General features: G+C 32.0%; 1 protein-coding gene across 1 annotated transcript in view; it reads right to left on the bottom strand.

The window, feature by feature from the left end:
- Positions 1–23,838, bottom strand: part of LOC145283965 (hephaestin-like protein) — a 53,199-nt gene that overhangs the window by 5,615 nt on the left and 23,746 nt on the right. The window contains exons 7-11 of the mRNA XM_080133063.1: positions 17,712–18,019; positions 13,197–13,390; positions 9,994–10,144; positions 8,530–8,742; positions 4,284–4,512 (exon numbers count right to left, since the gene is read on the bottom strand). Of these exons, the coding sequence (XP_079989189.1) occupies positions 4,284–4,512; positions 8,530–8,742; positions 9,994–10,144; positions 13,197–13,390; positions 17,712–18,019 (1,095 nt within the window). The remainder of the gene's footprint in view (positions 1–4,283; positions 4,513–8,529; positions 8,743–9,993; positions 10,145–13,196; positions 13,391–17,711; positions 18,020–23,838) is intronic.

The raw sequence follows: 23,838 nt of genomic DNA, 5'->3' as shown, positions 1-23,838 counted from the left end.
GTGCTAAAGGGAAAGTTATTCCCAACTCGCATTTAGGTAAAAACGCACTTTCGTAAATAATTGAATTCATTCAAAACCCATCGCAAAAACAAAAACAAGATCTCTCTCTCTCTCTCTCTCTCTCTCTCTCTCTCTCTCTCTATATATATATATATATATATATATATATGTGTGTGTGTGTGTGTGTGTGTGTGTGTGTGTGTGTGTGTATTTGGCTGAATACATCGTCGAAACGTAGATTAATACGGTTAAGTATTTCTGATGTTTATATGATTTTACTTATAAAAAGTCTAAATAGATATTGAGCACTTTTAAAAAGATATTAGTTTTTAATTCAATACATTTGAACGTATTTCATTAATATAATTATATATATACTTTTTTAAAAATAATAAAAAAATAAATAAAAAAATATTATATATACGTCCAAACTCATTAGGGCGACTTCCTAAAATCTAGCTTCGAGGCGAAGCCATTATTTACCGAATCTATCGTTTGAAAAAACAACAACAGCAAATATATACATACATACATACATATATATATATATATATATATATATATATATATATATATATATATATACATATATATATAGTAATTTATGAAATATATATGGCGATTAAGCTACACTGAATATTCTGCGTTTCATCCACTATAGGATTCGTCAGGCTTATGCGCATAAGCCTGACGAATCCTATAGTGGATGAAACGCAGAATATTCAGTGTAGCTTAATCGCCATATATATTTTATAAATTACTAACTAGCTCTACCTACGTATTGAGCACTTTTGAAGTAAATACTTAAAGTTTACGCATAAATCTATACTTTCGTATATTAGGTTTATGTGAGTAAATGAAGTAGTTATATATATATATATATATATATATATATATATATATATATATATATATATATATATATATATGCTTATCATTGCAAAAATAAAGATAAGCTAACTGTTCATCTGTAAAAGTTGTTTTTCTCTCTCTGGTTCCAGGTTAATTGATTAATTTTTATTCTGGATGAGTATTCTTTTAATTTTTAATTCAAATTAAATTAATTTTAATTTTATTTTTTATATTTTATTTTAAAGTTAGTGCTTAGTTATTACTAAGTTGTTTGGAAATCAATTCATATCATTCAATGTTTTTTTTTTCAAAAATAAACAATTATAAACAGAACGACTCATAGAAATCTATCTATACTCTTTTTCAGTTTAATATACTTTCATATAAATGTTTCTGTTATGTCACAAAAAACTATTTTCTTTACGTCACAAGTTATATGGTGAAGGCTTTATGTAAAACCAACCACATTTTTTGGTGTTAAAGCTAATTCTTGCCGGTGCAATGGCCGCCACAAAACAGAGCAAAGGTTTTTACATCATCATCATCATCATATATATATATATATATATATATATATATATATATATATATATATATATATATATATATATATATATAGGGTTTTTGATATAGATGTACATAAGAATACTTTGATAAGTATATTTCAACTTAAATAGGGATGGTATGATAATACTGTGGAGTCTGCGTTCGCGCTTGTACTCCATGGAAATACGGTACAAACTTTAACAAAGACTTTTCATATCTATTTGCGTAAGTATACTTTGATAATTATGTTTCAGTTTGAAGAAATATGGTATAATAAAATTATTGTGACCTCCATAGAATATAAATATGTCACAAAGTTTAACAAGGTTTTTCAAAAAGGGGTGAGGGTCCACAATAACACCTTAACTTTAATCTTAATTCACGTTAACTTTTATTTATTTTTTTGAGTTGAATCATATTGTGTTGAATAAATTCACCTCATAAATTCACGTTCTTATTAAAGTGAAAGTCAGAACTTTAGACTATTCTCGACACAAATTTTGCATAACTCTGTTTTTTTTCTTCTCCACTTGCACGTGGCACTCTTTCGAAAATAGATAAATAGATAAATAATAAAAAATAAGAATGTTACTTGTTATCGTGTCAAAAGAAGGAAAAAATCCTGCTCACGTGATTACGTGACTTTAAAAAAACATTTACATAACCTTTTTATTTTTATCTATATATCCGTTTAAGCTTTGTTTGTCAGTGTACTAGAAGGAATTCAGTTGATTACAACCCTTTCTGCGTGTTCTTTACATTACAATAGTACAACCCTGAATCAGACGGCGCAATACTACAGCGTTCAATACTGTAAAACTGAAACGGAGCTGTTCTGCTTGAAAAGGGCGCCATTTTCTTCTTATTCATATTTATATCGATTCTTTGCTTTAAAAAACTAAAGTAATTACGTATTTACTTTTTTAATATGCCATTTTGCTGTTTCTGATTATTTTACTAAAGTAAGCAAATCTTCATTATTTTTCAAAACTGTTTTGTTTCTTTGCTTTTCAATTTTTCGTCGATATTATTATTTAGTAAGAGTGTTTAGCAGAAAAGCCAACAAATGACTGCCCGAAAAAATAAATATACAAGAAATAAATGTTATCATAGTCAATAAAAATTCTGTTCCTGTTTTTTTTTTTAAATAGTTTTTAATGGTCTTTACTTGAAATAATTTCAGCGAATCGAAATTAAAACGAAATTTGAGGCGATAACTACTCAAGTGAATTTTTATATAAACTACACATGCCATAATCGAATATTCCTCAAGCAGAAAATAACGGAAAACATTAAAATATGTTTATAAATGTTCCTTACGTGACGGAAATCTCTTAAATTGTTAACACAGAATGCTCAGGTGCCCCTCCTTCAAATTGAAAACGGGGCTCTCTATTTCAAAGTCGCTGCCATTTTGATTTTTTTTTAAACCGGTTCGTGAATTAAAAAAAAAATTTTTTTTACAAACTACTTAAAAATACAAACCAATGAACTTTTCTACCATAAAAGTAACTTTTATTAACTATGGTAACATTTATTTCTTGTACATTTATATTATTATATATATAACATTTTCTCTTTGTAAGAAAACATCATTTTGTTGGTCACTCTTGGCTACGAATTGAAACAAAGTTGATACAAAAAAATATATTTTCGCAAAAATTATCTTTACTTTCATCATATTTTGCTTAGAGTAAAATTTTTGAGTATTAAAAACCTCTCTCTTTATAATCCCCTCCTTTTCATATCCTATCATATTTTCGTTAATCACAGTCCATTTTCTCTAGGCTTTTTTTGAACCCAGTCAACAACAGGTACTTCTGCTAGTAATATTATTATATCAATACAATATAATAACTAACGGGACATGTGGAAATTTCACAACGGACTCTTTCGTATGTAATATATTGATGTTGGCATTCTGTGGATATTTAGTGTAAATGGAGACGCTCTGATTTTATTGTAGCTCTTTTGTTAAAACTGCAAAAGTATTTATCTAAGCTAGCAGGAACGCCCGGCGTAGCCCGGCCATAAAATACGCTTAAGTATCATATTTTAATTTATGCAGATTGTGTTTAAATTATTGTAGAGTTATTGTTCTATAGATTTTTATATAATGTAAAGTTCTGATTTCAAAAATCCCCCCAAAAGTATATATATATATATATATATATATATATATATATATATATATATATATATATATATATATATATATATAGCCATATCACTTGGTTGCATCAGCTTGAATCGGAACCGAAACCAAAACTTATGAATAATTCTTTGGTAAAATTATTCATTATAAGAAATGGAAGTCCATAACAATTAAACAAAAGTCACTCGGAAGAAAAATGATGCAAGCGTGACACACAAAATAAAACACACACTATCGTATTAATATATAAACAAGGAATATTAAAATAGTCCTTGTTTTTCGAATGTTTGAAATAAAACCCCATTTTAACTTCTGTTTAACTGTAATTTACAATTTACTCCCAAAGTCATTCCTCTCTTAATAAATTTCTGCTTATTACTCTCTCTCTCTTTCTCTCTCTTTCTTTCTCTCTCTCTTTCTTTCTCTCTCTCTCTGTATATTTTTATCACGATTTGTTAAATCACTCTCTTACTCTCTCTTTATTAATAATCCAATGCAATAATGTAACTATAAAACAGAAGATTGGAATAGTCCATTGTTAACACTTACGAATACAATACTGTTTAATAATAGTTAATATTCTACAGAGAGAGAGAGAGAGAGAGAGAGAGAGAGAGAGAGAGAGAGAGAGAGAGAGAGACAGACAGACAGACAGACAGACAGAGAGGGAACAGAAAAACTAATTTAAAAAAATCTTTTACATTAAATTCAATCCGTTCATCTTACTTACCTGTGTTCTTCAGTTATTTTCTCTCCTGTGATGAGACTTCGTTTCAAAGGTGCATACTGCCACAAAATCTCTTCAGCAGCGATGTAATAACGCCGAACCCGCCCGGCCAGTTTTGGTAAAGGTTTCAAGTTGAACCAGGGACTCTGCGTGCCACACATTTTCACATTATAGAGAACATGCATCCCAGTTTGATAATGCACGATGGTGCGACAAACAATAGCCCATTTACCTGTAATCGAAAATATTGAAACGCAAGAACGCTCGAGTACTCAGAAGATTCTGGCGTGTTCGAATTATGTGAGGGTTACCAAATTTTATAGAGGAAAAGGAAATATTAGAAAGAATAACCCAGTCAATCAACAAGAAAATAAGTTCAATTTTATTGAGGATATACAATATAAGAAATAGTAGAATATACAGTCTCTGGTGAAAATTTAGTTTATCAGTTATATATATATATATATATATATATATATATATATATATATATATATATATATATATATATATATATTAGCTGTACCCTGCCACGCGTTGCTGTGGCTCAATTTGGTGTAATGGAAAATTCTAATAAAAAGAGAAAATGCACGTTTCTTATATTCTTAGTACAGCAATCCACTCTCCACTCGAAAAAGTAAAAAAAAAAAAAAAAAAAAAAGGCGAAAATGAGAAAGAAAAAAATGGTACTCTTGCAGAATTGGGTCCAGATCCAATTATGGCTTAGGCTCGACCAACATTCAGTGGATTAAGCCGAACTTTTCTAAAACGTTGAAACGAGTTTTTTTTATTATTATATTAAAAAATGTGAGTTTTTAATTAATATTTGGGCGATGGGGGGTTACTATACACATATTCGAAAAAGTTGTCCAAAAACGAATAAATGAAAGCAAAGGTAAGGTAAATTACGTTTCTACCTAACTGGATAATTTTGTAGTATTTTTATTTAATGTAAATTTTCGGCTCGAAAAACTCAGTGTTGATCGATGTATTTGAAAAAGACGGATGGTCGCGGACTCTAGTGAATACGTTAAGTTTGGGAAAAGCGGTTAAAAACTAAAAAAACTATACAAAACAGTGTCAGACACCAACTGATTATATAGGCTGACATATTCGGCGGGTTTCTGACAGTATTTTGTATAGTTTTTTTAGTTTTAAATCATTTTTCCAAACTTAATATCATCAACAGTGTCCGCCACCATTTGTATTTTTCAAATACACTGATAAACACTGTTTTTCGAGCCGACTAAACTTACAGTAAATAAAACGGGTTCGTATTACTAAACACAGAAACGAAAAAGTCGTCGAAAAATAAATATAACAAATAAATGTTATCAAAGGCAAGATAAGTTACTTTTCTACCTAACTGGATACGATTTTAGTGTTTTTATTCAGTTAAAGTGTTTAATCGATCTGAAAACATGTAGTGTTTATCGGTATATTTGAAAAATACAAATGGCGGCAGACTGTGAACACATTAAGTTTGGGAAAATGAGTTAAAAGTAAAAAAAACTAAACAAAATACTGTCAGGAACTCACTCAATATATATTACCGTGACATAGGCAGACATGTATTCAGTGGTTTTTAACAGTATTTTGTATAGTTTTTTAGTTTTAACTCATTTTCCCAAATTTGACGTGTTTAACGCAGTCTGCTGCCATTTGTAATTTTCAAATATAGCAGTAAACGCTGTGTTTTTCGAGCCAAATAAACATTTTACATAAAAAACTAAAAAATTATCCATTTTGGTAATAAAGTAACATATCTTGCCTTTGATAATATTTGTTATACATTTATTCTTTGACAAATTTTTTGAATCCGTATGTACAGTAGTACAAAACTAATAAAAACACTAAAAATTATCCAATTAGGTAGAAAAGTAACTTATCTTTCCTTTGAAAATATTTACTTGTTATATATTTGTTTTTGTTGACAACTTTTTCAAGTCTTTGTGCAAGTATAAACCCAAAGAGAGTATTTTTCTGTCTAATTTTATTTTTGGTACCGCGCTTAAATTTAAATTTCATGATATCTTTTTTTTTTGGGGGGGGGGTTATTTTTTTTTACACTGGTTCCACCTCCACAATTTTCGACTATGCTGAATAAGAAAATCTCATTTAAAATTTGCAGAGGCAAGTAGTTTTCGAGATATAAAGACCTGTACTATGCACTATAATTCATTGGTGGCCATGAATAAACACTTCCAACCTTCTCATATTGAGAACGGCTTCCGGAATAAACAACACCCATGCCTAACGACGTATTTTAATCTTTTACCTGTCTTTCGTCTGTTAAAAACAACTTTTGGAATAAATACCACCATTCTCCCCATGGTAAGAACGGCCTTCGGAATAAACACCCCTAACCTACCCATGTTAAAAATTGTGGAGGTGGACCTAATGTGAAAATTTACTTTTTGTTTTTTTTAATAAATTGTTAGTTGAAAGCACAGAATAGTGACAAAACACCATCCCTTCCCCTTGGTAAGAATGGCTGAAAAAATAATGGGTTTCTTTGTAGAAACTTTTCTGTATTTCACCTAACAATTTCTGGTGCGAATGCACTTACTTATTCGCGCTATTTTTTAAATCGTATTTCCAAGTTTAATTAAAGTTTTATGATATGTTTTTTTATTCAATTGTAAGGTTAAAATACAGAATAGATACAAAACACCCTTCCCTCCCTATGTTAAGAATCGCTTTTTAAATAATAGCGTTATTATTTAAGCACGGATCACTCTCTGCATGAGTACCTAATATTTTTATATTTTTTTTCGGCCATTCTTACAATAGAGAGGGGATGGTGTTTTTTTTTTTTTAACTATTCTGTGCTTTAAACTAACAATTTATTATTAAAAAAGATATCGTGAAATTATAAAAAAAATAAAAAAGATATTGTGAAAGTTGAATTTATCTTGAAAAAAAAAACACACACACACAACAAAACAATGTGAACGGCGCGTTCAACATTGTAGCCGGAGCTTAGTTAGTCGATTAATGGGTGCTAATGCACTTACTGATCCGCGCTATTTTTTTAAATCGTATTTCCAAGTTTAATTAAAGTTTTATATGTTTTTTTGGTATTTTTTTTAGATTAGGTCCACCTCCACAATTTTCTTTTAAATGACGACTTATATGGGTTCCGACTATTCTGAATACGGAAATCGCATTAAAAATTTGCAGAAGTAAGTAGTTATCGAGATATAAATAGTTGTTTTATGCATTGTATTCTTTGGCGGCCATCTTTGTTACGCGTGTAGATTTGTTTATGACGTGCGCGCAGGCGCGTAAAAAAGATGGCCGCCAGAGATTACAATGCAGTATACAACTTTTTATATCTCGATAACTACTTATTTCTGCAAAATTTCAATGCGATTTCCGTATTCAACATAGTCGAAAACCTTTAAAGTCGTAATTTAAAAGAAAATTGTGGAGGTGGGCCTAATCTAAAAATTTACCGTTTTTTATTCAATTGTAAGGTTACCCTCTTCTCCCCATGTTAAGAATGGCTTTTTAAATAATAACGTTATTATTTCAGCACGGATTAATAAGTGCATGAGTACCCAATTTCTTTAATAAAGAAAAAGCATTCATATTTTCTTATATAAAAACAACTTCTGTAAAAAAAAAGTGTACTTGCAATTTTTGTTAAAAAAGGTTTTCTTAAAAAAAGTACAAAAAAAACCCCCAGTAAAAAAAACAAAAAAACAAACAAACAAAGCATTAATTGGTACTCATGCAGAGAGTGATCCGTGCTGAAATAATAACGTTATTATTTAAAAAGCCATTCTTAACATGGGGAGAGGAGGGTGTTTTGTACCTATTCTGTATTTTAACCTTACAATTGAATAAAAAGCATATCATAAAACTTTAATTAAACTTGGAAATACGATTTAAAAAATAGCGCGAATCAGTAAGTGCATTAGCACCGAAAGTACAGAATAGTTAGAAAACATCCTCCCTCCCCATATTAAGAATGGCTTTCTAAATAATAATGTTTCATTACTGTTCCTTGCCTGCTTAAGTTTAACTTTTGTTTATTAAATTGTTAGGTGAAAGTACAGAATAGTTACAAAACACCAACTTCCCAAGTTAAGAATGACTTTCTAAATAATAACGTCATTCTCAATACTTATCGCATAAAAATATTAAAAAGAATTGCATCGAATTACTTAAAAAAATGACATGTATTCTATTATTTTCAATTTCTTTACTATGGCATGTATGCGTGGAGTAATTTAAATCTTACCTGGATTATTGATGTCCATGACAACAGTTTTCGATATTTGTGGAGAAAGTTCTTGTGAATCATAATTTTGTGTGTGTCTGTAGAAGGTGTGTCCGTGGAAATAGACGGTGTGAACATCAAACTCACTACCGACACTAAACAGGTTCCACATCACACGATCTCCGACACACATGTCCAAACCCATTAGATTGGCGTAACCATATCCATTGATAACTGCGAGAGAAATAAATAAATAAATACATTAATATATATATATATATATATATATATATATATATATATATATATATATATATATATATATATATATATATACATGATGTTTTATTGTTCCAGATATTCATAAATCTCATCTATCAAAATGCCTGTCAAGTTTTTACATGAATGAAAGGCAGGTAATCAGCCGATAGTTATCAGCCACGGTGCCTTTTGACGTATATTTCTGGTAGAGCACTCTTTGTCTATGCATGCTTCATTCAGGAATTACATTTCCTATCAAAATTCCGTCATTTTTGAGATGCAATTCTTTCATTCAAGTTGGTAAGGTTTATCCAATATCTCTGAACATCATTTGATCCAATTGGGAACTTTCCTACATTGTTTCTGAACTTTCTCTTTGTTCACAATCACCACATTTTGGGTTCTTTGCAGCAGCCTTTGCAATGACCTCAATGTATTTGTTCCAGTTCATATTATGACAGGTTGAGTAGTCTGAAGGAAGAATTCTCAGGTAGGGTCTTATTTGTCATAGATATCAGTAGTTGGAGGTGGTTTGGAATTGTTATAGGGGAACAGCTTAGTCTTACTAGCATTAGATGCTACATCCATTTGCATCCCCATTCCACTACTGTCTAGAGGCCATTTTCTAACGATTCTACCATTGTCTTAGATTTAATTACATCCGCTCTTCCCTCATGCATGTTATAGAGAAAATATACCTCTCTCGGACACAATGGTATAAGAGAAAAAACATTTATGAATATCAGGAATAATAGTAATCCAAGGATCGACCCCTGAGGCACTCCCGCATTAATGCTGCTTGCATGTACGTCCATCAATGACAACTTGAATGGTCCTATTGTCTAAGAAGGATCTAATTATATTTAGTATATGTGGCGCAGTGGATAGAGACGCGAGAATTGTCTGAAGATAGCGGTTTCAATTCTACCCAAAGTCAACCAGAGACTTACTTGGCCAAGACGACAACAACTATCGATGGCATTAATTGCTGAGAATGCAGTTAGGAGATTCAGAGTTCCTATCACGTCGCGGTTACCACCTGACGAAGGCCAGAGGAATAGTTGGCCGAAACGTCGTGAAGCAACAACTAAGAAATATCCTTTAAAAATCCAAAGCAGATCGAGACAAACTATTTACAAATTTAAATTTCCTTTAGATCTTTAAATTTCTTTTAAGTTTCTTCGTCTGAAACGTGTTTTCTAACGTTTGAATTTATATTCTTACCGTGTAGTAAATTTGATCGGATGAAATCCTCTTCCATCCTGTCCAAATTCTTTTTGTCTCGAACAAACAGAGCGATGTTATCCTCAAGGTACCAAGATAAATTTTCGTCCACCACAAAAAACAGCAAGAAAAAGTTTCGGTCGATGTGAAGCTGAAGCAATAAAATAAAAAATGAAAGAGAATTTCTTAGGTGGTTTTAAGACATATAAAGTTTTATCCATTTCGATAAAAAGTTTCTATACTTCAAGTTCTTTATATATTCAAATATTTATTCATGGTGTTTGGTTTGGTTGTTTTGTATGTAATACAGCGTGAACGCGCATATGGCAGCTGTATGCAAATGACTGAGCCGTGTGCAAGATGACGTCATGACAAGGAAGACGGAAAAAGACCGAAGATCACGTTAGAGATAAGTGAGTGACGTCACAGCGGAGACGAGGTTACGCTTGGCTGGAATAAAGTCTTTTTTTGTTAAAACCTGATACAATAAGCTAAATTTCTTTCCTTTTCCTTTCTTATGTTCTTATGTTCCTTGCGAGGGAGTCTATAACACGTTGGGTCTGCACGTTAGCACTTGCATAAGCGTGTGTAACGTCACATGTAGAGGAAAATTGCTGTTTATTTTTTCAGGTTTGCAAAACATGATTGAGTTTTTCAAAGAGGAGAACAAAAACAAAACCCCAAATAGCATCAATGTTTGGTGCATTTTAAGTCAGGAAGTCAGTATCTTCAAGCAGCCTGATCTAGTAGTATCAGAGACGAACGAAGAAGATATTGGAATAATTATGAAAATCATCATAAGATTGTAAAACTTGTTAATTACTCTTCTGATGTTGGTTCAGAATTATCAAGGATTTATCTCATTTGGACTACATTCAAGTTACCTAGCCTCGCTTTTTCCGGAAATTAAAATGATATAATTCCATACTACGTCAGGAATATAGAACTATATATCTTTCTCTTTTCGACAAGGGCCAATGGAACCCCCAGCCATGTTGCGAGCGGCTCAGCATCTTTACATGATTTCCATAAATCTGATGCTGTTAGACTTCTTTCACGGTTGCAAACATCACCAACCTACCGTTTTCAATAAAGTGAAACTGATATATATTTTCCATATATGTCTCTCTATTTCTGTTTACCCTGCCAAATAGGATATTTACGTAGCTTTACCTTTAGGTAGAAGTGATTCTCACTCCCGTATGTATCATGTTTTTCATAGCATTTTTACGTTTGTCTTTGACAAACTTCCTATGTGAGAATAAAGAAATATTTATCTATAAATATAAAAGCGAAAATGAATGTTCGCTTTTTCTGTGTGTCTACAAAAGGCTTCTTTCAGAGAAGCGGTCGCTCACTTCACAACTTTTTAATACTTTTTATATCACATATAAATCGTAATATCTCACAGTTAACAACGAAGCTCGCCTGTCTATTTAATTTGCTCGCTTTCGGGAAGATAAATATTCAATATTTGTCGCTCGCCGCATGTGGATTAGTCTTTTTCTCATAAGATCTTGGGGGTGGGAAAAAGAAGCGTTCAGCAGTAAATGAATACCATCCCGTAGTCAATAACTCATTAAAACGGTCACCTGCTAAATCCAAGTAATTAAATAAATTCAAACGTGTTTCCGTAAGCATGTCGCGGTGGGGCAATGGTTAACGTCGCACGTTTTTTTTTTTTTTCACACTTTAATTTACAACTTTGCCTCAAGGGTTCAGGTTCGATCTTCATACTTACTTTTTTTTTAACCCCCCCACACCTCCAAACACCCGGGCTACGCCGGGTACCCCTCGCTAGTTTATATGAAAATTCACCTATTTTTAAAAATTATCTCCTTTTTTTCTTCAGTGTAAGTTCTCAGAAATAAAGGAACTCATTCTTGGGGCTAACACTGGATGTCTGGACGAGATACATTGATATCTGAGCATTCTATTAAAGATATCTTTTACTTCCCAACGTTGGCTTTGTAAAGAGATAAAGAACATCAATTTTCATCTTCCCAATTGATCAGTTAAATTAAGAACAAGAATGTATCTAGTCTGGTCAAGTATCTGGCTTAATCCTTTTACAAGACTAATCATCAGTTGAGAAAAGTATACAATTCATCGTATAAACCAGAGTTGGTTAGCAATATTAAGTAGATATTATTTGGGCTTCGAATACTAGGCTATTTTTGTCAGGATTCACTTGTGTGATGAAGCCTCTTCATGCCTTGTTGTCCTCATAAACTCCTGTACAGAGAAACCTTAGATACTCTCGGACAGTGTCTCGTGGACATTATTCATTTCGACCTCATATATATACTCAAGAAAACATAGCACACAAAATGGCGACCGTGTATCTAAAAAAAAAAAAAATGAATAAATAAAATAAAAATAAATAAATAAATAAATAAAACACGTGATCGCTACAAAAAATGTTAACAAAAATTGATGGATATGAAAATATACTTACACTAATATTCATTTGAATATCTTAAATAAACACACAACAGTGCAGGATATATAAGAAGAAAAGTAATGATTTCGTTGCTGTTGAAATTATATAAAGCAGTTGTGCATTTAATATATTACAAACATTCGTTATATTTGGATTCTTCAGTCTACTGTTCTCATCTTGAGTGTTATTTTCATCACGTTTCGGTCGATGTAACCTCCGACCTTATTCTGGTGTATCTTGTCACACCCGGGAATCTTTCAATCGAAAATTTGGCTGTCAAGAGATCAAAGTTCGAAAGTTTTGACCTTTGCAGTCTCTAGCAAACTATTCAGCCAATTTTGGGTCTAAACATTTGAAATTTTGCGTAAAGTGTATTCAGACATACAGCAAGCTTTTTAATCAGTTTTTGGGTGAAAATTTGGCTGCCAAGAGGTCAAAGTTGAAAGAGTTGATCTTTGCAGACTCTACCAAACTCCTCCGCCAATTTTGGGTCACTTGAAATTTTTAGATGTAGGTTACCTGGACATGAGTCAAACATTTTAATATATATATATATATATATATATATATATATATATATATATATATATATATATATATATATATATACGGGCTGAACTACTAGTATTTTTATAAAGCTGTGCTGTGTTAATTTTGTCATCCGTAGATTGAGTATTTAAAAATGATTTTGATTTTGTATAGAAGTTGTTTAATTATATCAAAATAAATAAATAAAAGCGAATGAGGTTTATTTTCTTACCGGCTTTTCATCCTGAAGAATTCCTTTCTTACAAAAGAGAAGAGGTCCAACTAGACCCGAATTGATATCCTTAATGAAATTTACAGAAGACTGGTAAGGAAACGTGGTACATTCTCCATCGCGTTCTCCTAATTTAGGCACTTGGAATGTGTATACTTCAGTTTTACCGGGGTACGTTATAAGCGTAGTAATTCCTGAAATGGACAAATTGAAAAGAATAAAAAAAGTCTAAAAAAAAAAAAAGGCCAAAATATTATTATTTGGCTATTTTACTGTGGTTTCTATTAATGTAAAAACAATCATGGACGCTCAGGGAAATGGACACACAAGAAAATTATAGCCTGTGAAGAGAAAACAAAACACTCATAAAAAAGGAACACAAATTCAAAACATAAACATCAGAGTTGACAACTCTCTGGCAAGTATAGCGGAATAATTATCCTATGGAACATCTTAAGAGTACAATTCACACTCGAATACATCCACGACTTTATCAGCTTCAATTTGATATGGACAAGTAAACATAACCCCCGTACGGATGGCTCCCTACAGTACGTTAAAACACAAAAAAAAAAAACAAAAAAAACACAAATCAAAAACGACGACCAGCACTGGGAGCCGCGTTGCCTAAAAGTACGTCTGCTGGATGAGTATAAAAACAGCAGGCCTTTTCAACAAGTAGTAAGTCGCGGCTAGATCGCTGAGCGACGAGTTTGGGCCTGTCAGCGGCCTAACCCAACACAGCAGCAGCGGCTGTCGTGCCCACACAGAACCGGTTAGACTACCTCCCCGACAGCAGCCGAATCTAGTAGCAGCAGCAGTCACCTACCGCCAACTCACTTGATTCCAGCAGGCCAACATTTGCAAGTCAGTGCTTTCCTGCAATCACCGGCGACGACCACATAGCGGTTCAGCGACTCCAGCTATACTTCAATTCTCAGTTGGGAAAATAAACCTGGACATTCGCGACTGTATCAACTGCGTTTTTCATCTCTTCTTTGCCATTGTCTCTCTTTCTTTTTTTTTTTTTTTGCCTGCGTCATCTTTTAGTTGTAAGGTCGATTGCACATCGACTGTAACGGATATTCATACGGCGTAAACTCCTATCTACCTACTCATGCATGTGTCTTCTGTAAGCAATAACGTAACGCTCTCCCCCAGTTTATAAATAACTAGAAAATACCTGTCCCAGGACGGGTAAAATTAATTCCTCAACCAGAAGAGGTTTGCCTACTTTCATGTTCCTTATAAATATTAAAATCAACATATAATAATATTGACCATTATGTCTAAAATCATTATTCCAACTTTATCCAAATCCATTACATAATCTTATTATATAAAATGTACAGAACTTAAGACTTAAGCTTAAGAAATCTAAAAAAAAAAAAAAAGCCCCCCCCCAAAAAAAAACAAATAGCAATTCAGGGAATCTTGCTTAATTTGTGTCTAATGACTATAGATCAAATTCAATGAAAATCTGAAATACTTGAATTTTATAAATAAAATAAAGAAACGGAAATTTGGGGAATATTTATTAATTATTAAAATTTCCCCTAAATCAGAGGTATCTGGATTTTTACAAAGGGCTCTCACACCGTTTTTAGTTACTTTTTACATTACGACGCCTTACACTTAACAGCTGTTCCCGAAATTTATTATGATTACTAACTTAGTTTAAGAGTGAACCGTATACATGTAAATATATAAACAAACATAAAGAAATAGTAATAGCAAAAAAAAAAAAAAAAAAACAAACAAAAAAAACAAACAAACCCAAAACGCCACACTCTTAATCGTGTATTTATGAGACATCATCTATAGAAAAAGCAGATCAAGTAAAGATTAGATACCCTGGAAGAAACAAAAGCTAGGCGCACATTTCAAGTGACACCGGTTGTTCGACCTTGGCATTGCCGTTGGTTATTTGTAAACACGTCAAATAGCAGACATGTCCGAATGTTCGCGAGCAAGATTTAAAAAAAAATATATTTACAAAACTTTTTAAGATTTAAAAGAAAAAGTATATATAATTCCAAAACATTTTCTTTAATATTGAATATTTATAAAACTTTTAAGGATAACCCCCCCCCCCAAAAAAAAACTTTTCTATTAACGCAAAACTTCTTAATGTAATAAAACGAACATATTTAAACAAAATATATTTAAATAAAATGGTGTCTTTCTGGGTGAGTTCTTTTTATATATTTACAGAACTTTTTTTAATAAAACTATTATTATTATTATTATTATTATTATTATTATTATTATTATTATTATTATCATTATTATTATTATTATTATTATTATTAATAATAATAATAATAATAATAATAATAATGATAATAATAATAATAATAATAATAATAATAATAATAATAAAACCATATAGTAAGTGAATGCAGAAAACTGGCCCAAAAGGAATACAAAACAGGCATGACCAAGTGGGGAGGGTGGTGCATTGAGAATTGTGCAAACGACTGCATTTTGAGCGTACAGACAAATGGTACAAGCATAAACCTGCAACAGCACTCGAAAACGAGAACCACAAAATCCTATGCGACATGGACATACAGACGGACAAACCCATCCGAGCAAGAAGACCAGATATCGTAATAATTAACAAAAAAGAAAAATCCTGTCAAATCGTAGACTTTGCTGTCCCAGCTGACCAAAGGGTGAGTATGAAAGAAAAGGAGAAACGAAGCAAATACACAGAGCTAGCCAGAGAGTTAAAAGGGATTTGGATGATGAAAAAAATCAAAATAGTACCGATAATAGTAGGAGCACTAGGAACAATTCCGAAAAACTTCGAAAAAAGAATGTCAGAAATTGGAATCAGAGGAATAACTGCAAAAGTACAACAACTGACGATAATGAAAACGACGGAAATATTAAGGAAAACCCTTCAATGCGGAGAATAATACAAGACAATATAACGAATAAGTGTTACAGGGAATGAAGAACACCGAAACTGCATATTTACAAGATCTACACTCCCATCATGAATCCCCCCCCATTGTTTCACCCCACCAATAAAAAAGTGATACCAAAGAGCCGAGAGGGGTCAAGAAGGACTGAAAGACCGAGGAGAGAACGCTAGCCAGATCTCGGCTGGACAAGCGCAAAGAGAACTGGGACCTTGGAGAGGCTGAGTGTCACTCAAATTCCAGTATAAACCAATGGCCACTGCCAGCAGAAACCAATGGTAAGAGGCTGTTGCGATGATGTAAATTCATTTGCAAATGCCATCGAAGGAGGTGGAGAGAGCTGGACGTCTGGGGAGACTTGTTGTCACTCAGCTTCCAGAGAACACCACAGGTTTCCAATCAGATCGTTTGTTCACTTGTGTGAAAGCTCCATGTGAGCCAATAATAATATAAATAAATAAATGGTAAATTTTTACGACGTGCCCCAGCCCCAGCATATTATAAACACTCCAACCTCCCTATGTTGAGAATGGCTTTCGGAATAACACCCCCAACCTCAAAAGCCGTTCTTAACATGGGGAGGTTGGGAGGTATTTATTCCGGAAGCCGTTCTTAACATGGGGTGATTGGGGGTGTTTATACTACGCTGGGGAAGGTCGTAAAATAATACCAAATAAATAAATAAACCGACGCTATAACTGAGAATTTCGGATAATGTCAATTAAAAAATACACAATAAAAAAAAAAAAAAAAAATTAATTAAATTATTATAACCAAACTTTTTAATAGCAGAAACAAATATAAAATAACTGACTTGTTCGGATTTTTGTGACCAAGATTAATTTTTATGTACAGTGTGTGTGCGTGTATGTGTGTGTATGTGTGTGTGTATGTGTGTGTTTATCTTTCTTTGTGCGTTTTTAATACAATTCAATATTTATTTAAAGTGCGATGTATGTAGATGGTCAGTGAAAGGAGAAATCATTCTAGACCGAGGCAATTTTATGCATAATAAATTCACAAGTATAAACAACCAACGGCAATGTAAAGGTCGAACAAGCGGTGTCACTTGAAATGTGCGCCTATCTTTGTCTTCTGCTACCGGGGTATCTAATCTTTACTTGGTCCGAAAAAACTATTTTAAAAGTAAAGTTGAATGTACTAAATACTTTTTATCAGTCGTAATAATTCCCCTTTCTTCATCTCTATCAATTCGGAAGTGGATCAAAACTAGTAGCGTTCATTCGTTTGCGTATTGCATGGAAGACCAACAACGCTAAGAAATACTGTAAAATTTGACATTTATATAACAGAGCGATTTAAGATCTTGAAAATATAAAAAAAAAAACATGAAATTATATAACATTCTAATTACTAACTGAACAGATGTATGTATGTACCCTTTGTCATTAGAGAAATGGATACTCATGTAAGCTGGCTCGTTAATAATAAATACGAAATATGCATGAATTAAAATATATGTAAGCATATTTTACGACCCGGTAAGGCCATGCGCCCACTTGCTAGTTTATAAAATTCAAGAACAGTATTAAAAGTCAATCCGTTTGTATCATTCGTTCAATACCTTGGTTGGCCTCGTGATGGTAATCATCACCTCGACCGGATCGATAGAGAGAGCCTTCGTTCGATTTGCTGTAGTGTGCTCCATGAGGTACAAAAGAAAAAGGTTTTGATGCCATATTGCGCAAGTGCACCTCGACGGTTTCTCCTTCTTCAGCCTGGATGACAGGACCTAGGAAGCCAAGATGCTGATAGTCTTCACCACGGACGACCTTCTTGGTGTAGCTACCATCTGTATAAGCGAAATAGAGGGCCTTTTTGTAGCGATGACCGATTCTGTTTGGTCTGTGTGCGTACACTTGAGCGGAGTCGCTGAAAATTACAAGAGAGAGCAAACGTAAATAAAATTAAAAAAAGAAAGAAGAAAAAGTAAGAAAATATTAAACAACTCAAATAAAACAAGGCTACTATTACAATCTGAGCATCGCTTAAATACAGAGTTGCAAATATATAGACAGTTATTTAAGACCATAATAAATAGCAACCCTTCCCCAAAAACGACGACGACAACAACAACAACAACAACAACAACAACAACAAAAAACAAATACTATCAAGAATTGGTTCTCTCTAATTAGTAAAAATCATATACAAAAAATATAAATTGGCCAACACAAGGAAATAACCAAACAAAAAAAAAAATTAAAAAAAAAAAAACACTACATAGGATTATCTGCTCACAAAAAACGAAACAGAAGATTCGTGGCGATTATTAAATAATTGATTAAAAATACAAATAAAAAACGAGTAATTATTTGGTATTAAATAAATAAATAAAAGCTAAAATGAAAACAAAAACAAAAAAATTTGTAAGAATGAACAATAAGTTTTTTTTTAATTGAACCACTCGAGTATCTTTTGCCAATTCAGTGCAGAACCGTCACGTGGAACCGGAATTCCAAACAGCATAATATCCTAAAACGTGATCGGATCTTCCGACAAATTGATTACATCTAAAGTCATGACTGATAAAAGCACACATACCCTATTCAATATATATATTACTACTGGTTGGAGGTACCAGAATCGGTATCGTAATCCAAAAAAAAATTGTCAATTTTTTTCGATGCCAGAAACGATTCCTTTAATAATTTTATTTTCAATTGAAAAACAAAATCTTCCACCGCTGGTCAGGTAGTAATAATAAAATAATAAATATTTACTGATTTCGAACTACTAGTAAAACTAAAAGCTATAGACAACCCTCACAATTGTGTTTTAAATATATCTTTACAGTAATCGGGGAAAAATAACAATTTTATAGTTAAATATTAGAGATTTATAAAGAACTGGAGTCGGAGTATGGCAATACTATGCCATATATGGCAATACTCTGCCGTATATGGCAATAGGGCAGGTCGATTTTGGAACCCTGGTGAGGCAATGGTGATGATAGTTGGGGTTTGACATAGAAAAGACCTACACGAAATATTTTCCTCAAAAGCGTCATCTTTGTTTGAGGAAATGACTTTAAAAGTTGAAAAATTGAAGCGATTAAAAGTTTTTCGGTGAATTGTTAAGAACGTCCCGCGATCAAAACAATCCGTACTGTTAAGAAAATGGAATCGTTATTTAGAATATGTTTTAAACTACATTTTTTTTTTTAAATAATAACGACCAAAGTTCGCTTTTTTTATTTAAGGAACTTTTTTTGGGTTGGAAACATTTTAGATTTCACCGTCGCAAAACACGCTCGTTATTGATATTGAAAATTAACGTTTGTATATTATTTAATTTGAAAACATTACGATTTAGGCTTAATTATTTCGAAAGGAAAAACGGAAAAGACTTGTTTCAAATGTATATTATTATATTTCAAGTATCTGCAGTGAATTTAAACATATTCGTTTTATCTTTTTTAATGTGTTTTTCTATGAGGTTCCTGCAAAAATAATGGCACTTTTTTGACGTTCAAATGAACGTCAAAAACATTATTTTTGCACCAACCTAATATTTCACATCAAATTCTATTTGAAATTTTTATTAAAATATGGTAATACTCCAGTTTTATATTAAAAAAAAAATAGTCCATACAATTTTATTCTACATATTTACGAAACATAACCACGTAAACTTTCAAGTTTTTCTACTTAATAAAAAATACTTTGCAGAAAATTATGCCAAATTTTAATTTATTTTATTTTTAGGGAGTAATTGTTTTTAAGCAGTGTTCTTCTTCTAAAATTATAGTTTTAAAATCAGATAACCCACAAAGGTTCATACGAGTAACTAAGGAAACCCCTTTAAAAGTTTTTCGTTATTTGTGCGTCTATGGTATTGTGCTAACATAACTTTGTTATTTAGAAAGCCATTCTTAATATGGGAAGGAGCTTGTATTGCAATTATTCTGTACTTTCACCTAAAAATTTAATAAACAAAAATTTCATGAAAATTAAATTTAACTTGAAAATACTATTAAAAATAGCATAGTAATATTACAATAGCAGAAGTCTGTTCTTGTAAGTGAGTAAATATGAAATAGGATTGTCAAGGATTCGAACTTGCGACTTGAAAATTCCAATCATAAGTTAAAATAAATACAGAATGTTATTGAAAATAAGGAATGTGGAATCGCAATTGTTTAGCTCACACAAAATAGTTAAATATCTGTTTATTGGAAAAGGAATGTAATGATGAAATTTGTTTCTGTGAAAATTAAAATAAGGAATTTAATCGTCAATTAAAATTGTAAACATGTTTTGTAAAAAGGTTATTTGAAAAATAGGTTACTGAACTCGGGGTCATGTCAAGTTTTGCTACGTGACGCATGTCAAGGCAACGTGCTCGATGAGCACATGTTTAATAATGCGATGACGCGACGAGTTCTCAATATAGGTAGAGTTTTAGATACAGTCTGGAGAAAGAGGGGAAAGAGAGCCGAGAGAGAGGTCAGCGACAGCCGCTGACACCAAACCTTGGGAGCGAGGGTTAAAGAAAAGGCATGTAAAGAAACTTTGAATTCCTCGAGCGAAATCAGGACTGGTCATGAAATAAAGGACGTCAACATGTGTTTTTGTATCTGCGTTTCCGTATTGTTATTCAACAGAAAAGGCATTGTCCATTTATAGTGTACGAATCTTGATAAAATCATCATCTAAAAATGTGTTAGAAAGTATATGTGTCAAAGTATAAATGTTACAGAATTGTCAAAAGTATAAATGTCGAACCTTCGGTCTATCTATCTATATATCAAATCTACTCTCATTGTGTAGTAACATATATTCTGTCTACTATACATATGCAGAACTGTCTCTCTCTTTATATATACCTTTTTATGTCTCCAATATGCTATCTCTTACAACATGAACATCTTAAGACATATGCACACTCAACACATGAACACTCCTAAACTCTAATCTCTCACTAAGGCTCTCCTAAGACGAACAACAACAACAACAACAACAACAACAACAACAACAACAACAACAACAACAACAACAACAACAACAACAATAATAATAATAATAATAATAATAATAATAATAATAATAATAATAATACAGAATATACGTCATCTTAATAATAACACCCAGTATATAACAGTAACATAGATGCACAAGCACTGGGTTTTCAAACCCTAAACACTAAATACTCGTTTAAAATGGCACAGCTACAGCAAGAATGAATCTCTTTATGGATAAATTCATGTTATCGAAGGAGGAGCTAAAATCTGCTAAAAATGTCTAAACTAAACACTACTATGCCTCTGATTTAGTTTGGTCCTCTCTCTTCAATACATCTAATTCAACTCTACAAAGTTTTTCATTATTTCTTATAACTAGCACTTATTTTTTTACGTATGAAACTGGAAGAAAGCCTAATACAGTTTCCTTCAGTTATAATCCATTTATTTATTTTACTTTTCAGATTAGAATGTCAGTAAAAGCACGACGCTCAGTTTTAACCCGTGGTTCACAAAATTTGCTGGTCCACCTTGTCATTTGGATGACACAGCACCCCCCAACTTCACGACAAGTCATCCAGTTTAGTTATTTCCTCGAAAACAGTTATGCCACTTAAAAAATAGTGAGATTTCTAAGTTAATTACCAATTTGGCAAGCAGTTAATCCACAAATACCCTTGTTAAGGTAGCATTATATAGGACAGAAGGTCAATATATTTTGCTATAAGATGGCCAAACATATTGACAGGACATCTCTTGCAGCAATCCAAGTGAAAAGAATGAAGGAACAGCTTGACAGACTGCTTGATATATCTTCTTGCAGCTGTAAACTTTCTGCCTTGAGATGTGATGACTTTGCAGTAAAGTGCAAGACAGAAAATTGTCAAACAAGGCACATAATCTGCACGTGTCCTCCTATTAAAGATGTAACATTAATTCTATAGATTCATCTGCAATTATGTTCCTTTTTGTGGAAAATAAAATAATATATTGGTTTTTATTATGTAATCTGGCTCTATTATTAAACATGCAAATTTTCCAATTTTGAGGTTCCACTAGAAGAACTGCCATTTACAGCAATTTTTAAATTAATTGATGGAACAAGAAAAAGCCTAACAACATTTACTGGTCCTTTGGGGAAACTATGTATCAATAATTATCAAGATTTGCCTCAAGTAGAATTCTAAAAAATTAGTGTCCCTCCTGATCATTATTATCTGACAGCAGAAGAAACAAATAATTTAAGTGTGAAGATCAGAGGCTACTTTTTGAGTATGCTGTTGGCATTTCTTGTGAAGAAGTTAACTTAGAAAATTGGGCCCTTGAATCAAGGAAGATGGCTAACAAGATTAATGCGTTTATGGACTAGAGTTGTCTATCCTCAAACACTATGATAAATTAAACATTCTGGTCAAATTTATCATCCAAGTGTATGCAGTTAGTTGGTTTGAGATCAAAACCGGCAATGTTTTTTTAACAAACAACGGTATATTTTCATATGATTCAGAGAACAAAAACAGTTAACTGAAATCCAAATTACTATTTTAAACAGTTCAAAATATAGTGCTTCCGGAAAATATAATATCGATGATAAATTCAGATGAACTGGATATGAGAGAAGAGGGCATTCAAACGATTTTGTCCATTTTAGGTAAATAAATATTTATCCATTCAATTTTATTAGTTTTCTTAATTTACCCAAACAATAGTTAGTTTTATTCAAAATATAAAAAATAAGTGTTTTCAAATAATTGTTTTTTTGTGTTGTTTTTTCCCGAAATACTGAACAACTCCAAAAAAAAAAAAAAAAAAAAAAAAAAATGAAAAAAATTACTGCTATCAATTTTGCAACCACGCACTGGTCAAATTTGATTGATTTTTCTCAAAAAGTTGTATATGGACAGGAAGCAAGACGTAGACAAATTATTACAAAGTTATCGTGCTAGCAAATTAGACTTTCATTTTCCTCAAAAGGAAATTATACAGAACAATTTAGTTCTATTATAAGTTTATATTATTGTCTCTAATAAAAACTTAAAATACATGGTTCTGTAACTTGTATCATGTTGTTATATTGTGTAATACATCTCCACATATCTTTTTGAAATGTGAAATTTAAAAGACTTAGTTGCTAATTAGCTTGTTTTACAATTTTGGTTTAATCAATGCAGTAAAATTTGAGATATTTAGCTAGTTGTGATTCATAATTAAAATTATAATTCATGTATTTACTTTTCTTTCAATGTATTTCATATAAATATATCAATTTTAATTGAATATTTTATAAAAATAGTGAAATTTCAAAGTCAGTGTTGTGAAAAATGCTATGAAAATGTAGGATTTTTCAGAATTTTTCTACACGATTTTTAAAATTAAATGCTCAATTTTCTGTTCAAAATGGGGATTTAATTTTTGGTATATGTTCTTATCACATCAAATCCCGACTATCATCACCAGTGCCATGTTGATCATGTTGCAAATCGATTAGCTCTAATATGGCAACATTATGCCATATATGGCAATACTCTGCCATATATGGCAATACTACGTCATATATGGTAACACTATTTCATATATGGCAATACTATGCCATATATGGCAACACTATGCCATATATGGCAATACTATGCCATATATGGCAACACTATGCCATATATGGCAATACTCTGCCGTATATGGCAACACTGTGCCATATATGGCGACACTATCCCATATGGCAAACTCTGCC

The sequence above is a fragment of the Euprymna scolopes genome, chromosome 8 (assembly GCF_053919585.1).
Source record: "Euprymna scolopes isolate OS-2025 chromosome 8, ASM5391958v1, whole genome shotgun sequence".
Classification (NCBI taxonomy): domain Eukaryota; kingdom Metazoa; phylum Mollusca; class Cephalopoda; order Sepiida; family Sepiolidae; genus Euprymna; species Euprymna scolopes.
The sequence above is the reverse complement of the archived record's forward strand: the minus strand, read 5'-3'. Positions and strand labels throughout refer to the sequence as shown.